At 42.9% G+C, this 16,641-nt stretch overlaps 1 protein-coding gene across 1 annotated transcript in view; it reads left to right on the top strand.

The window, feature by feature from the left end:
* Positions 1-374: 374 nt before the first annotated feature.
* DYNC1H1 (dynein cytoplasmic 1 heavy chain 1) overlaps positions 375-16,641 on the top strand; it is a 68,715-nt gene continuing 52,448 nt past the window's right edge. Inside the window, exons 1-7 of the mRNA XM_069489860.1 lie at positions 375-720; positions 11,041-11,128; positions 13,401-13,574; positions 13,809-14,064; positions 14,452-14,638; positions 15,887-16,158; positions 16,250-16,477. Coding sequence (XP_069345961.1) covers positions 468-720; positions 11,041-11,128; positions 13,401-13,574; positions 13,809-14,064; positions 14,452-14,638; positions 15,887-16,158; positions 16,250-16,477 — 1,458 coding nt within the window. The 5' untranslated portion in view covers positions 375-467. The remainder of the gene's footprint in view (positions 721-11,040; positions 11,129-13,400; positions 13,575-13,808; positions 14,065-14,451; positions 14,639-15,886; positions 16,159-16,249; positions 16,478-16,641) is intronic.

Here is a 16,641-nt window from a genome sequence, read left to right on the forward strand (position 1 = left end):
TTCAAGGGGAGCACGCAGGCCGAGTGCCCGACACACCAGCACAAGTCAGTTCCCGTCATTAACATCACTCCTCCGCTGTTTACGGAGTTTCTCGGGCTCTGGGCTACTCGCTGCGCCCACAGCGGCGAACGGGGGCCGACGCCGACCGGGCGCAGGCGGAGTCCGCACCTTCCCGCTGACCGCGCGGGGACCGCGGGCCCCGCCCCGCGCCCGGACCACAAGTCCCAGAAGGCCGCGCGGCGGCGCTCCCCGCGCGCACACGCGGCGTCGTGACGCCGGCGCGAGCGGGGACCAGTGACTGCGGCGGCGGCCGGCGGGCGGGCGGGGGCTGCCTTGGGGCGGAGCCGGCTCGCGCTCTCAGTCGGCCGCGGGTAGCGGACGGTCCGGCTTCCGGCGCCGGTTTCTCTGGCTCGCTCGCGCGCCTCGTCGCCCCCTCAGCGCCGCCCGCGGGTCCCGAGCGCGGCGCCATGTCGGAGCCCGGCGGCGGCGGCGAGGACGGCTCCGCCGGCCTGGAGGTGTCGGCCGTGCAGAACGTGGCCGACGTGTCGGTGCTGCAGAAGCACCTGCGCAAGCTGGTGCCGCTGCTGCTGGAGGATGGCGGCGAGGCGCCTGCCGCGCTGGAGGCGGCGCTGGAGGAGAAGAGCGCGCTGGAGCAGATGCGCAAGTTCCTCTCGGACCCGCAGGTCCACACCGTCCTGGTGGAGCGCTCCACCCTCAAAGGTGCGGGGCCGGGGCCGGGGGCGGCCGGCGGGACTGCGGACACCCCCGGGGGTAGTCCCTGCAGAGGGCGGGGTCGGCGGGGTCCCCCGGGCCAAGCCCCGCGGGGGACAAAGGTGTCCGGGTCGTCCAGGGCCGCAGACACCGCGCGGGCCGGGCCCCCCGCGGCCGCACGGACCGTGGGATGAGAAGAGTTCCCCACGCTCGCAGACCCTCGGCGGGAAGAGCCCCCGCGGCCGCAGACACCCCACCGGCCGGGCCCCCCACGGCCGCCGCGGACGTCCCGCGAGGCCGGCGCCGCGCCCGGGCCTCCCTCTGGCCACACCCACCGCCGGGGCCGGAGCCCGCGGGGTGTCCCCGTCCTGGTCGCGGGAGGGGATGAAGGTGCCCCGTCTCGCCGTCACCCGAAACAATGGGGTCGCTTTGTCTGCTCGGGCCGCTCAAGATGGCCGAGTTGGGTGGAGACGGCGTCTCCCTGGGCTGAGCGCGGGCGGAGGCCGCATCCCGGCCTCCAATGTCACATGAGCTTTTTAGTTTCGATTTGTGTCCGGGCCGAGCCAGGTTCGGGAGGAATGTGTCAGGGGCAGACCCGCGGAGCTGCGGGCAGCCAGGACTCTGGCCCGTAGGTCGTCTCGGTTAGGGGAGGAGGTCGTAGCGGGCCGGTGGGGAGCCTGAGCGGGCAGATGTCCCAGCCCCGGCCTTGTAGGGATGAGGGCCTGAGGCCCACAGAATGACAGTGCCTGCCAGTGCTGCCTGCCAGCATCCCTGTCGTGTGCAGATGCTCTGATGTAGGTCTCCATGTTGGTCCTCAGCATCCTTCCAGAATGGGTGTATCTCCGGATTTTACATGTGAGGAAAGTGAGGCACGGGTTAACTGACTCATCCAAAGTCCTACTAAGCTAATCTCAGTCCTTAGACTAGACTCAGCAGCTCCATTTCCAGTTTGTTGCTTGTTTTCACTCATCATCCCTTATAATTAATATCTGTGTAATGCTTATGATCGTAAGGACAGCACTGAATATTTGAGTCTGATTTTACAGATTTAAAAAAAAGATTCAGGTTAAGCACTTAGTGGGGGGAGGAGACAAAAGGTTTGCATTTTCCAGCTATCTCCTCAAATAGTGACCTCCCCAAAGCAAGGCTAGATTCACCTTGAGCCCTCTGGAGCCTGCCTGCAGGGAAGGTTTCACTTTGATTCTTGAAAATCACTTCGTAGTCGGTATTGAGGACCCCATGTAAGGGTGTGGCAGGTCCATCTAGGAACCCAGGGATGATTCCAAGTAGGTTTTACAGTTAGCACCTAGGGAATGGGGATTGTCTGAAAATGTTTGCAGGTAAGCTTCCTATAGTTTCAAAAAACTGAATGGTTCTGTCATTAAAAGAACCTATACTGTCTGCCCAGTCCTCAACACACACACTTGTGTTTCTTTTTGATAGTTTGTTTCTTTCAAAGGCTACTCTTACTCAGAAGATGTTTCACTGTAGCTTTGGTTTCTGGCAGAGATTAGGAAAGTACAGAGAAATGTTTTTCTTAGATCCACATGGCATGTTCACAGCAAATAAACCATTCAAGCATCTTTAGCGTGTTAATGTTGTTTAGGGTTGTTTACCGTTATATTTGGGGTTCTATATTCCTGCATGGAAACCACAAGTGTTTAAAAAATTTTTTTAACTTGTCTACTCTTTTTTGCAAAAACATATATATCCATGGTAGAGAATTTATACAAATAAAATAAAAGTCACCTGGAATCCTTTGACCCAGATATAACCACTGTCAGCATTTTGGTGTATGTGTTTCTGGTCTTTTTCAATGCATGTATTTTATAAAATTTTAATCTGGATTTTTTAAGTTACTGTATTTTCAGTAGTTTGACCATGGCTGATTCTTGATCATATTTTTATTGCATAGCTTATGTATTGAAATCAGTGATTTTTTTCTTTTAGCTTGGCTCACAATTTCTTTTTATGAAAAAAAAATTAAGTTTTATTCTTTCCTTCTAAAGCGATCATCAGTAATTAATTTTCCTCAGACATCTTAGAATTGAACTTTACTAAAATTATTGGGGGGGCATATTTCTGTAGTACACTCTCTAGTACAAATCATCTCTGTGTTTTTGTGGGTACGTTTTCTTCCTTTCAGCAGAATGAATATCCAGGCATCCAAATCTTGGCTCCACGGTGACTTGCACTTTTGAAAGTTGAATAAGGAATGAGATTATCTGAAATTGAAATCCTACCTCATTCTTGTATTTATAAAAATCCCCGAAGTGTTTCTAGCCCTTCAACCTTTCTATAATTTAATTTTCACTTATAAAAATCTAAGAAAAGTTTAAAAATTAATCCAAGTTTATGATATATGGTCTCATCGGTCTTATTAGCATCCTGGCTACACTAGGACAATTTAGATATAAGTACAGACCCAGGACCCTTGGTAGAAGGGATTTCTTCTGTGTGGTTTTTACGAGTTAGCCTTGGCATTGTACATTTAATCAAATATGTGTGACCAGTAGTTAAGTACAATGAAAAGGTAGGCTTGTGTTAATTTAGAAAACAGATCTGAATTGTTTAAACTGAAAAGACTACTCCCTAGCTGGGCATGGTGGCTGACTCCTGTCTGTAACCTTAGCACTTTGGGAGGCTGAGGCAGGAGGGTTGCTTGAGCCCAGGATGGAGACCAGCTTGAACAAAATGACAAGACCCGTCTCTACAAAAAATAGAAAAATTAGCTGGGCGTGGTAATGTGCTCCTCTGGAGGCGGAGGTAAGAGGATCACTTGAGCCCAAGAGTTTGAGGTGGCAGTGAGCTATGATGATGACACTGCACTCCAGCCTGGGCAATGCAGAGAGATCCTGTCAAAAAAAAAAAAAAAAGGCTACCACCAATGATGAAGTCATATAATTTATTTAATGAACAAGAGAAATTGCTTTAGCTTTTATTTATTTTATCCTCTTCTACTTTTTTTTTTTAATGGAAAGAAGTGTCCAAAAGCTGGCCGGGGGCGGTGGCTCACGCTTGTAATCCTAGCACTCTGGGAGGCCGAGGCGGGTGGATCGCTGGAGGTCAGGAGTTCGAGACCAGCCTGAGCAAGAGTGAGACCCCCGTCTCTACTAAAAATAGAAAGAAATGATTTGGACAGCTAAAAATATATATAGAAAAAAATTAGCCGGGCATGGTGGCACATGCCTGTAGTCCCAGCTACTCAGGAGGCTGAGGCAGAAGGATTCCTTGAGCCCAGGAGTTTGAGGTTGCTGTGAGCTAGGCTGACGCCACAGTACTCTGGCCAGGGCAAAAAGAGCGAGACTCTGTCTCAAAAAAAAAAAAAAAAAAAAAAAAAGAGGTGCCCCAAAACTTGTAATTGAATATAGAAGCATTATTATGTAAAGTTATATATATAGCTACACCTAGCTAGCTGTAAAATTTTGTTAAAGTACAGCATTGCATTACTCAGCCGGGCATGGTGCCTCAAAGCTGTAATCTCAGCATTTTGGGAGGCTAAAGCGGGAGGACTGCTTGAGCCCAGGAGTTTGAGACCACCCTGGGCAACATAGCAAGACCCTGTTTCTATAAAAAGTAAGAAAAATTAACTGGGCGTGTTGGTTCATGCCTGTAGTTCCAGCTGCTGGGAGGCTGAGGCAGGAGGATCACTTGAGCCCAGGACTTTGAGGCTGCAGTGAGCTATGATCCTGCCACTGCATTCTAGCTGGGGCAACAGAACAAGACTCTGTGTTAAAAACAAAAAACCCCAGCATTACTCAAGGTTGTTTTTTATTTTTTTTTGAGACAGAGTCTTGCTTTGTTGCCCTGGCTAGAGTGAGTGCCGTGGCGTCAGCCTAGCTCACAGCAACCTCAAACTCCTGGGCTTAAGCGATCCTCCTGCCTCAGCCTCCTGAGTAGCTGGGACTACAGGCATGCGCCACTATGCCCGGCTAATTTTTTTCTATATATGTTTTAGTTAGCCAGATAATTTCTTTCTATTTTTAGTAGAGAAAGGGTCTCACTCTTGCTCAGGCTGGTCTCAAACTCCTGACCTCAAGCGATCCACCCGCCTCAGCCTCCCAGAGTGCTAGGATTACAGGCGTGAGCCACCGCGCCCAGCCCAAGGTTGTAAATTTAACAGTTCATTTTGATAGTGAAAAATTGGAGAGTTGGTAGGAAAGGGAACGTTCCGTTAGGTTACAGCTCCTCATTAGGAAAGTACCTTCTTTGTCGTATACTTATAAAAATGTGACCAAATAGGTGCTCATTACTGAACTAGGCATTTTAAGATGTTACTGACATTTTGGTAGCACTTTTTACTTGAAGTGCATTTTTTTTGTTATGTTTTATCCCGGTGAGGGGTTGGGTGGTAGTTCCTATGGTGCAGGTAGGAACAAGATCGGTATGCTTCAGTCCTCAGCTGGTGGCTGACGGTTCCATGACTTGTCTGCGCTTCTCCAGCTTGCGAGCGGCCAAGCTAGGATTGGGTGCTCAGTTGGTTGGTTTGTTTGCATGTGGGTTTTGGGTTTTTTTTCTTTTACACTCAAGTTTCTTAGGCTTGGAACTTGCCTTATGACCAAACTTAGTGTCTGTGGTGAATGCTTAAGCTTGGAATTATAGTTTTTTTCCCTGAGGTAGGTAATTTGAGGGTTTCACCTCTTCTTCATTAGTGCAGACATGGCGAGGGACTAGAATGTGAAAGAAATCTTGAGCTGTTTATGGTACTGAACTTCATAGAGATATAGTGGTGTGGAAAGTTTTATGGGGAGTGTTTTGTGGGTTTACATAAATTATTTTTCTGAGCATTTAATTTTCCTTGAGGGTGAAGGAATGTAGTAGACTGATGGATAAAAAGTATGGTATTTATTTCTGGCCTTTGCTTAGCCCCCGCAAATGGTTAACAAAATGATTAACAGGATGAATTTTCTGTAAAACCATACTGTCTTGTAGCACTAAGGAAGGAGTCCACCAGCCTGGGTTCTCACCATCCCATGCTGCCACACTGTAGGTGGGCCCCTGGCAGGGGTTCCCAACCTATGGTGAGTTGTATAGTTATTTCATTATATGTTACAATGTGACAATAATAGAAATAAAGTACACAATAAATGTAACGCCTTTGAATCATCCCAAAACCATCCTTCCCGTCCCTCGTCCCTGGTAAAATTGTCTTCCATGAAAATGGTTCCTGGTACCACAAAGGTTGGGGACCGTTGCATAGGACAAACTGGTCTGCAGCAGGATAAATTTGAATGTGCAGTATAGCATAGTCAATGAAATTTATGTACAATAAAAGGAACACAGTAGTCACTTCTTTCTAAAAAGTAAGGATGAGCCAGGCACTGTGGCACACAGTTGTAGTCCCAGCTACTCAGAAGGCTGAGGTGGGAGGATTGTTTGAGCCCAGGAATTTAAGGCTGTGATGTGCTAGGATCACGCCTATGAATAGCCACTGCACTCCAGCCTGGGCAACATAGTGAGACCCTATCTCTTAAAAAAAAAAAAAAAAGTGAAGATGGATAGAAATTGTTTATCAACGTCATAGAATGTCAGGTTGGGAGTAGCAGAGGAGGTTCAGTCCAGCCCTTGTCTTTCATGAATGAAGAAACCAAAACCCCAGGATTTTAAGACCCAGTTAGAAAAAGGATGTTCTAAGAGGATTCTGAAACCTAAAATCTAATCTCCCTGTAGTTTCTTGGTATCCATTAAAATGAGAGTGCTTTTTAAATCTATTTCATATCAATTATTTCTTTTGAATTAGTATTAACTTAAAAATTACTAAGTCTTACATTATTAGGGTATTAATAACTTGTTAGTGGGGTTTTTTTTTTTTTTATTTTTTGTTTGTTTGTTTTTTGAGACAGAGTCTTGCTTTGTTGCCCGGGCTAGAGTGAGCGCCGTGGCGTCAGCCTAGCTCACAGCAACCTCAAACTCCTGGGCTTATGCAATCCTACTGCCTCAGCCTCCCGAATAGCTGGGACTACAGGCATGTGCCACCATGCCCGGCTAATTTTTTCTATATATATTTTTAGCTGTCCAAATCATTTCTTTCTATTTTTAGTAGAGACAGGGTCTCACTCTTGCTCAGGCTGGTCTCGAACTCCTGACCTCGAGCAATCCACCCGCCTCGGCCTCCCAGAGTGCTAGGATTACAGGCGTGAGCCACCGCGCCCGGCCAACTTGTTAGGTTTTTTAATTTCTTCTCTTTTTTTATGGAAATAGCAAAATGAACTCCATGTGACTGCCTGTTATATACAAGTGTTCTATGGGGTTTAATGCTCCCTTCATACTCATACTCCTAATGGTGTTACAAGGGAGGCTTTGGGTTAGGAGAAAACTCAGACTGTCTCCGTGTTCTTAGCCTCGCACCAGAGCAGGGAGTGGTTGTGGCAAAGAAGTCGTGGCTCCTCAGCAGGACGAAAGGGCAGGCGTCCAGGCGACAAGAGGAAGCACCAGAGATGAGAAAGGGGAAAACTGAAGCAACCACCTGAGAGAAGTAGAGGGGGACATGGGTGATAGTGATCAACCAAAATGATGCGATGTTAGTATGTTCTAGATTTTAAAAAGGGAAAGAAGATAAAAGATAAAGAGAACCAAGAACACATAACGAGTAATTTGATAGTGTGTGTGGACCACAGGAAATGAATGGCTTCGTCCTCAAGATGGAGAAGGGACATGCTCTGCGGCTGGGAAAAAGTTGGGAGGGAAGAGTCAGTGAGGGCAGGACCGGGTGCCAGAGCCGGCAGCCTCATTGGCCAGCCGGCCCATGTGCTCTGTCCCGTCCTGACCGCTACTCGCCAGGCTTTGGAGCCATGCCGGTCTGCACAAGAGAGGGTGGGATGGTTCTTAAGGTAATGGAACTTGGCACCTTTTTTATATTTCGTTAAATAAGACATAATGCTCACCTTATTCACAGTGTAATGATACAAATTACTGGTAGTATGAAAGACATTAAACTAGTCTTTCAATAGAAGTATGCACAGATTAGTGCTAAATGCCATTTGGAACATCTCTAGAAAGCAGTAAATTCTCAGAAGTTAACCAGAGTGTCCACAAGTCATTGTAATGTGTATCAGTATAGCTTGCAGCAAAGGAACTCATGAGGCAGGCCCAATTCTTTCTGTACTGGTACTTTGATTCTTTAACTGTATGAACTGTGTTGGTCTGTTATGCATTAGCTGTATTAACCAATAACTTTATCAAACAGCAGGAAACTGATTCAAACTTTACTGAAAGTGGTATTACCTAATAAAACATGCAGATTGTGTTGGTATGTAAGCTTCTAAATACAACAGAATCAATAGCCTCCTTGTTATTAAGAATTAACAATCAAGTGTTTTTCCTCCTCTGAACAATTTTTTTAAAAAGCTTCTATAGAAGTAAAATGTCAAATTACTATTTGGAAAATTTAATAATTTACAGAGATGTAATTAAAAGAGAGGCAAAAAGCTCAAATTCTTTGATAGCAGTTTATATAACAATGTCATAAGTTATATAACTATAAATGAGAGTCAAACTACTCCCATCTGTATAAATACAGACTTTATTTGATCTATTTATAGAGAATATGCATAAAAAGACTAATCCAAAGTGAATCCAATAAAGACTTCCACAAATTATTGTCATCCAAAGTTAGAATGTAACAAAGCAGTAGGGAATATCTATTTGCATTATCATTGAGGATTATGTCACTGGGTGTGCCTTCCTTAGCCAAAGCAGCATTCTACTGCATTGCAGTATTCCTAGTGCAGAACTGGAGCATTTGCCACATAGCTGTGACTCATCGCTTGGAATGATGCCTAGTTCTCTTAACCCTGTTTGCGTTAGGAAGTGCAGGCAACGTGCTGAGATGCCATGTCCAGACTGCAGGTTTTCTGTGTGATTTCATTTGTATCCATGAATGAGTCTTTATCTAGGGGGAAAGAAATGATTCCAAGTTAATATACCATGGCTGTGTACCTGTAATCCCAGCTACTTGGGAGGCTGGAGGTGGGAGGATCGCTTGAGCACATTAGTTTGAGACCAGCCTGGGCAACATAGTGAGACCCCTGTCTCAAATGATTTCTTTTGGTGATTATGGAATGTTACTTTTATTTTCTATATATTGTGTGGGTGTTAGTTTGATGACATTTTGTATAAATCATAGAACGGTTTTATGGAACATTCAGAAAATTAAGGGAGAGAATATTTCACAATCTCACCACCCTGACACCTATTTCAGTTTGGGAGTATTTCTTTATGCTTTTTATCCCTGTTTGTATTTTACAGATTGCAGTCATAATGTATGGCTGTGTATGGCTGAGTTCAGGCAGTATGATTTCTCTTGTGGTATAACCCACCGCATTTGAGCAGTTAGAAGAATTGATTTGTTTAGGGTTTTTTAATAGTCATTTAAAAACATAGGAAGTACCTGGCATACTAGAATGTTCTGCCACCTCCTCCTTCTCTTTCCTAAAATTTTATCAAAAACAATAATTTGGAAGAATTGTCTTCTTGATATACGAGTATTTTATGCTCTTCAGTGTGAATTTTGGATATTTGTCTCATCTGAAAACTATCAAAGCAAATGATAGCTTTTGCTCAGGCTCTATACACCCAGATTTCATAGTTTTTAGTGCTTAAAAAACCTTCTAGACCACTTAACTCAATATTCTACCCCTTCTCCACCACCTGTTTTTACCTCTCACTGATTTGAAGCCCATCAGAAGAAAAATTACTTTCCCAAAGTCTCTTAGCTTTTAAGCGATAGGACTTGATCCCAGGTTTTCTAACCGTTGAAGCTACTGCCTTTTCTATTCCTTCGTGACTTAGAAGTGAAGGTGAACCATGTGTAAAACAAGCAGCTTAAATTAATCCGTAGATTGTAATTTTTGCTAACACATTCCATACAGTATATCATTGCAAAGACAATTTGACTAGAGCCTTTAGGTACTTGGTGAATTAGTACTAGGTGTAGAGGTTTGGATTGTTTTCTGTTGTTACAAATTTTTTTTTTTAATTTTGATTTTTTTATTATTTAGAAATTTGGTTCACATGTATCTTAAGGCTATCTTACTAAATTCCAGTAAGTTTTTCTCCCCCCAGCCCCCAAATTTCAGTAAGTGTTTTAAAATGACTGCTGTGTGCGGAGTGTTGTGCTCTGTGGAGTCTAGCATGGACCCTGCTTTCTGAGAGCTCACAAAGAGTCAGGGAGTGAGGGGCATTCCTTAGTCAGACCCGAACACACTCTGACAAGTGCTGTGACAGAGCAGAGGGAAGGCTACAGGAATACCTCTCGGTGACCCCCTGGGGGTGTTGCTTGATAGCGGGTTTTCTTGACTGGGGTTTGCCCTGGGACCAGCCTTGAATAACACAGGCCATGCTATGTACTGGTGAGGAGCTTGGACTTTGGAATCACGGACTTTTGAATTCTCACTTTGTTGCTTTCCAGCCAAGTGTCTGTGGGCAATTTGCTTATTTTTATTTATTTACTTGTTTATTTTGAGACAGAGTCTCAGTCTGTTGCCCAGGCTAGAGTGCCGTGGCATCGGTCTAGCTCACAGCAACCTCAAACTCCTGGGCTTGAGTGATCCTCCTGCCTCAGCCTCCCAAGTAGCTGGAACTACAGGCATGCACCACCATGCCCAGCTAATTTTTTCTATGTATGTTTTAGTTGTCTTTTCTTTCTATTTTTGGTAGAGACGGAGTCTCGCTCTTGCTCAGGCTGGTCTCGAACTGAGCTCAGAACCATCCACCTGCCTCGGCCTCCCAGAGTGCTAGGATTATAGGCGTGAGCCACAGGACCCGGCCAATTTACTTATAATCTTTACCTGGAAACAAGGATAATGATAGTCATGCCCACCCTCAGGGTTAAATGTATGATACGTGTAAAGTGCTTAGTAAAATGCCTGTCACATCCTCAGTGCTGAGTGAGCAGAATATACTTGAGAGCCGGGGTGGAAAGTGACTTCTGTGTCTGGAGCACAGGGGACGAGACTCCTGGGATGGATAGCAAGAACTTGGCTGTAGCCAGCACGAGCTAGCACCATCCAATGCCCGGCCCCGCTCCAACGCTTCACATGTGTCAGCTTGGTCATCCTGCCAGCAACCCCCAGGCGTGCCAGTGCCCCTCTGTTTTCCAAACAAGGAAGTGGAAGTGCAGAGGATTAACCACCTTGCCCAAGATCACACGGCAAATAAGTGACCGAGTCAGAAGAAATGGGTAGCAAGGGAAAATAGGGAGTGCCAAGTCACATAGGGGTTTAAATGTCAGGGAGATGGTGGTGAGGACAATCATTCGCTGAACAGTTGATAAATGAGAAATTGGAAATACTGCTATGAATTTGATGTAATATTTATTATGATTTGTAGAGGATGTTGGTGATGAAGGAGAAGAAGAAAAAGAGTTCATCTCCTATAACATCAACATAGACATTCATTATGGAGTTAAGTCCAATAGGTGAGTAGCATGAACACGCTGTGTCTCGGATTATAAACTTGTGAGAATTAATGTAAATCTTAATTGACTCAGACAAACACCTTAAGAAAACACTCAAAAGATTTCTGCTCTTCAAATTTAGTATCTTATCTTTGATTTCATGTCTTTAAATTAGGGAGATTTCCAAGTCAATATAAATCCTGAAATATTTTTCTTTTAATTGCTGTATCATAGCATCCACCTTATGTTTGAGCTATAATGTACTTAACATACCTAATACTTCTCTCGGATTACAGTCGGCCCTCTTTATCTAAGGGTTCTGCATCTGCACGTTCAACCACAGATAGAAAATATTTGGGAAAAAACAATAAAAATTACAATACAATAACAAATAAAACAAATACAGTGTAACAACTATTTATATAGCATTCACGTGGTGTTGAGCATTATAAGCAATCTAGCGATGATCTAAAGTATACAGGGGGTGTGCAAAGGTTATATGCAAATACTGTGCCATTTTATATAAGGGACTTAAGCCTGTTCAGGTTTTGGTATCTCAGGGGAGTCCTGGAACCTTTCCACTGATGGTACCGAGGGATGACTCTGCATCTGATTTTTCATTATTGCAAATAACTAGTAAACATTCTACGTACAGGTCTGATTTTTTTTTTTTTCCCATAAATCCTAAAGATAGCATTACTAGTTCGGATGCAAAGCATCATTAAGGTTTTTTAATACATGTTATCAGATTTCCCACCTTCCAGAAAGGCTGTACCAATTTATGCACCAGTAGACATATCCAAATTTAAATATGTGAATGTTACACTTGATTCTGTGTTGGTCTTTTTCTTGAAACTTTTTGAGTTAATTTTAGAGTTACAGAAGAGTTGCACGAACCGCATATAGAACTCCCACTTGTTAGCATTTGCCACTTTGACATTATCATCCCCCTGAATCATTTGACAGTTGATTATAAACATCATGTCCCTTTGTCCCTAAAATACTTAAGTATATTTCCTAAGAACAAAGACATTCTCATTCATAGCATCAGTACAATTATCATATTCAGGAAATGTAATACTGCTGTAATATTATTCTCTAATGACAGTACATGTTCAAATTATCTGAATAATGCCCTTTGTGGCAATTTCCCCCCATTCATAATCCATTCCAGGACCACACTTTGCCTTCAGTTTTCCTGTCTTTCTAATTTCTTTAATTGGGAGCAGTAATTCAGCCTTTCTCTACCTTTTATGACGTTGACATTTTTGACAAGTACAAACCAGTGGTTTTATGGAACATTGCTCAGTTGGGTTTGTCTGGTGTTTCTCCATGATTAGATTCATGTTATACATTTTTGTCAAGAATACTGTTGTGACTTTGTTCCTTCTCAGTGTGTCACATCTGAAGGCTTCATTGACTTTAGAGTAATATGAAGTATTGTGTATTAAGTACTGACCTGGGAACTGGAAAATTAAAACATTATCAATTGTTTTGAAGCCATTAATTTAACCAACTTTGAGCACCCGTTATTTGCAAGGAATGGCAGTAGATACAGAGTGATATACAAAGAAATAAAACCTGGTTCCTATTCCCAAGAAGCTTGTGGTCTTTGGGAAGAAGATTGGCAGGTACACAACTATCTAATAGTTGGCAAAATACCATGGAAGCATGGAGGGATTGCTTCTGATTAGGGAAAGCCCATTAAGAGGTCACTCTGGAATTGAGATTTGAGGGTCAGGATTTCAGCAGATGAATATGGATTTCTTAAGCAAAGACACAAAGCACACGTTTAGGTAATGGGACATCTAGTTTAAGTATTGTCTCAGGGTAGGGAAGAGGGTGCATATGAAGAGGTGAAACTGGAAGAATTGGTTAGGGTCAGACTAAGGAGAGCCTGGAATACCCTCTTGTCACTTCAACCTATGAGGGACTTTCGTTTACTGAAGCTGATATATGACTTAGTGTGATAAATAAATGGTACAAATTAGCATAAGATCTAAGTCCTTCATGGCTCGTAACTTGCAGTTGCTAGGGCAGGTTAGTTCTAGGCCAAGATTATTAATTAAACCCACATATGAGACAAGTTAACTTTTCTTAGTTTCATGGTCATGTGCTATAACCATAACCTTGATTCAATAGTTCTCACATAGTGAGCAGAGAAAGACAAGCAGTTACATGTTGCATTAGGAAAACAAAAATCTAGTCTATTCTTAATATGATTTTTAAACTAATAGGACGAATTAGGCATGAGACTCTTTGTTCTAATTTCTATTTTTTGCTTTCTTTTTAGCTTGGCATTCATTAAACGTACTCCTGTAATTGATGCAGACAAACCAGTTTCTTCTCAGCTCCGAGTGCTCACGCTCAGCGAAGACTCGCCCTATGAAACGCTGCACTCTTTCATTAGCAATGCAGTGGCTCCTTTTTTTAAGTCCTATATCAGAGAGTCTGGCAAGGCAGACAGGTAAACACCATCTTTCTTTCTGTGGTTTGCATATCATACTTCACTTCATGTTCACAAGATAGTGTGGAAGATGATGTAAAACTCCGGAACTGGAAGGGTAAAGCTAGTAAACCAAGAGGATATATAAATCCTTTGCATCAATAAATATGTACATTATTAATATTTGACAGACCTGACAGAATCTCTCTGGAGACGAACAGTGCATTAATTTTGAGGTATTTCGTATCTTTTTAGGGATGGTGATAAAATGGCTCCTTCAGTTGAAAAGAAGATTGCAGAACTTGAAATGGGACTGCTTCACTTGCAGCAGAATATTGAGATTCCAGAGATCAGCCTGCCAATTCATCCAATTATTACAAATGTTGCAAAACAGTGTTACGAACGTGGAGAAAAGCCAAAGGTTACAGACTTTGGAGATAAGGTTGAAGACCCAACTTTTCTCAATCAGTTACAATCTGGAGTTAACCGCTGGATCCGAGAAATTCAAAAAGTAAGAGCACGGTATTGACAATTACATGTAAAGTGTGTTATTCTTTCATATTCACAGGAAAACTGATCAAGTTTTTGTCAGTGAGACAAATTCTCTGATAACTTGTTAGAGGTGTTTCCTCTTGGTCCTGGGAATGCTCAGTGCGGGACTAGCACTGGTCTGGGTAGAGTGGTCAGGGTACAATTTGAGATTGTTTAAATATTACCCCTAATAGAGCATCTATCTCAGCAGTCCCATGCCTTTGATCTCTCATTAAACCGCTTTTGCTTTGCAGGGAAGGAAATCTACTTGAAATATAAAATAAGTTGTAATGCATGTGTTTAGTTAATCATATTTTTACCTTTGTTGAAATGGTGAATACCCTTAGATGTCATTTTATCTTCAAAGGTGACCAAACTCGATCGAGATCCTGCATCTGGAACAGCCTTACAGGAAATTAGTTTTTGGCTGAACTTGGAACGTGCATTATACCGCATCCAGGAAAAACGAGAGAGCCCAGAAGTTCTCCTGACTCTGGATATCTTGAAACATGGCAAGCGTTTCCATGCCACCGTCAGCTTTGACACTGACACAGGTAACAACTAGAACTAATAATCTGATCGGTCAGTTATGATTTGGCTTCTGTGAGAGCTTGTTTGATAATTTAGATGAAAACTAATGGATGTACTATTGTGTTTACTTCCTTTATTGCATCATATCTCATCTTTCCCTCAATTCTAGGTAATAAAAATTACTTTCCCACATACCTACCTCTCCCTTCAGAGGTTTTGTGAACATAAAACAGTTTCTGGGCATGAGTATAATGGGCCCTGGGCATCTCCCTCCTGTCTCCCAACTGCGTGGCTCCTTGCTGTGCTTTTTGGTATAAAGTCAAGTGTGCTTTTGACAGTCCAGGCGGGAAGCTGGTTCACCTTAAGCAGAAGTTATTTGCCCAGAGGGCTGTGGCAGGAGAGCTGGTTAATCCTGCTTTCTCTTCCTCTTTTTACCTGCCCCCTTCTTTTCCTTTCTGTCTTCCTCCCTATTCTAACAAGTGTTCGAAATAAATTTAGTTTTCTGAGTGGAGAACAGTGTGAATGATGTTGCATTAGCACGTACTAAGCATACAAACATTTGAATACCAGACGTTGATTGTTAGGCATTTCTGAACAACTCTGTGCCCTCAAGAGACATGTTAGAATAAGTACCTAAGACTGCAGTAGTTGTCACATATTGTCCCACTCCCTTCCAAAAAGGTGCGGTACCCACATTTTAAATGTTAGAGGAAATTCCAAGTAGAAATCTTCCAGTTACTTTGATCACATTGCACGTGTTGCCTGAGCATTCACTATGCTGAAATGTATACCCTTCGGGTTTTTTTTTTTAACACCTCCAAACCTTTCTTTCCTAGTACTTTTTTTGATCTTATGCCAGAGGAAGTCAAGACATAGACTAGGACCCAAGTGCTTTTGTGATTCCATGTCCATAGTAACACATTCAGCTGGCTTAAAGTTAGGTATAAAATTTAAATTTTAGTGTTCTCAAGGATAAAATTTTAGTTTTTCTAAACTTACTATTGGTAGAATATTTAGGTAATATAGAAAACCAAAAAAGACAAAATCTATGAGGCTGCCACCCACAGCCTTTGGAGTGTGTGAGGTGACCCATACTCTTACAAAAGCAAAAATGGGACCACACTAGGGTTATCCTATTAATAACGTGTTCTTTTTTCAATATCGTAAAGTTTCTGTGTCACTAGATCTTTTACAACATCAAAATATTCCATTGTAATGACATAGTTTATTATTTTATGTGAAAAGTATTAATTATTTCTCTGTTAATACAGGTCTAAAACAGGCTTTAGAAACCGTGAATGACTACAATCCTCTGATGAAAGATTTCCCTCTGAATGATTTGCTGTCTGCCACTGAGCTGGACAAAATAAGGCAGGCGCTTGTTGCAATTTTCACCCATTTGAGAAAAATCCGAAACACAAAATATCCCATTCAGAGGGCACTGCGTTTGGTGGAGGCAATTTCAAGAGACTTGAGTTCTCAATTACTCAAAGTATTGGGCACTAGGAAACTGATGCATGTTGCTTATGAAGAATTTGAAAAAGTAAGTTTTAATATATTAGAAGACCAACCTCAAGGCATTAAGATGAGAATATATTTTAATAATAAGCTTCCTTTCTTAAATTATATCCTAGGTTATGGTAGCATGCTTTGAAGTCTTTCAGACTTGGGATGATGAGTATGAGAAACTTCAGGTGCTGCTGAGAGACATTGTCAAGAGAAAAAGGGAGGAAAATCTGAAGATGGTGTGGCGTATCAACCCTGCTCACAGGAAGCTTCAGGCTCGCCTTGACCAGATGAGAAAATTTAGACGCCAGCATGAACAGCTGAGAGCTGTCATCGTCCGGGTCCTGAGGCCACAGGTATGATCTGCGTTCTAAAAATCTGTACCGGCGTTGTTTAAATGTCTTTTGTTTTTTAAGATTTAACTACTACTTTCTATTTTGCACTGCTGAATACCTCTTTATCTCCATTTTTGTCTTGTCACTGTGATCTTTAAGATCTAGTGATTGTGTATTGTGTTGTT

This window comes from Eulemur rufifrons, chromosome 2 (assembly GCF_041146395.1).
Source record: "Eulemur rufifrons isolate Redbay chromosome 2, OSU_ERuf_1, whole genome shotgun sequence".
NCBI lineage: Eukaryota > Metazoa > Chordata > Mammalia > Primates > Lemuridae > Eulemur > Eulemur rufifrons.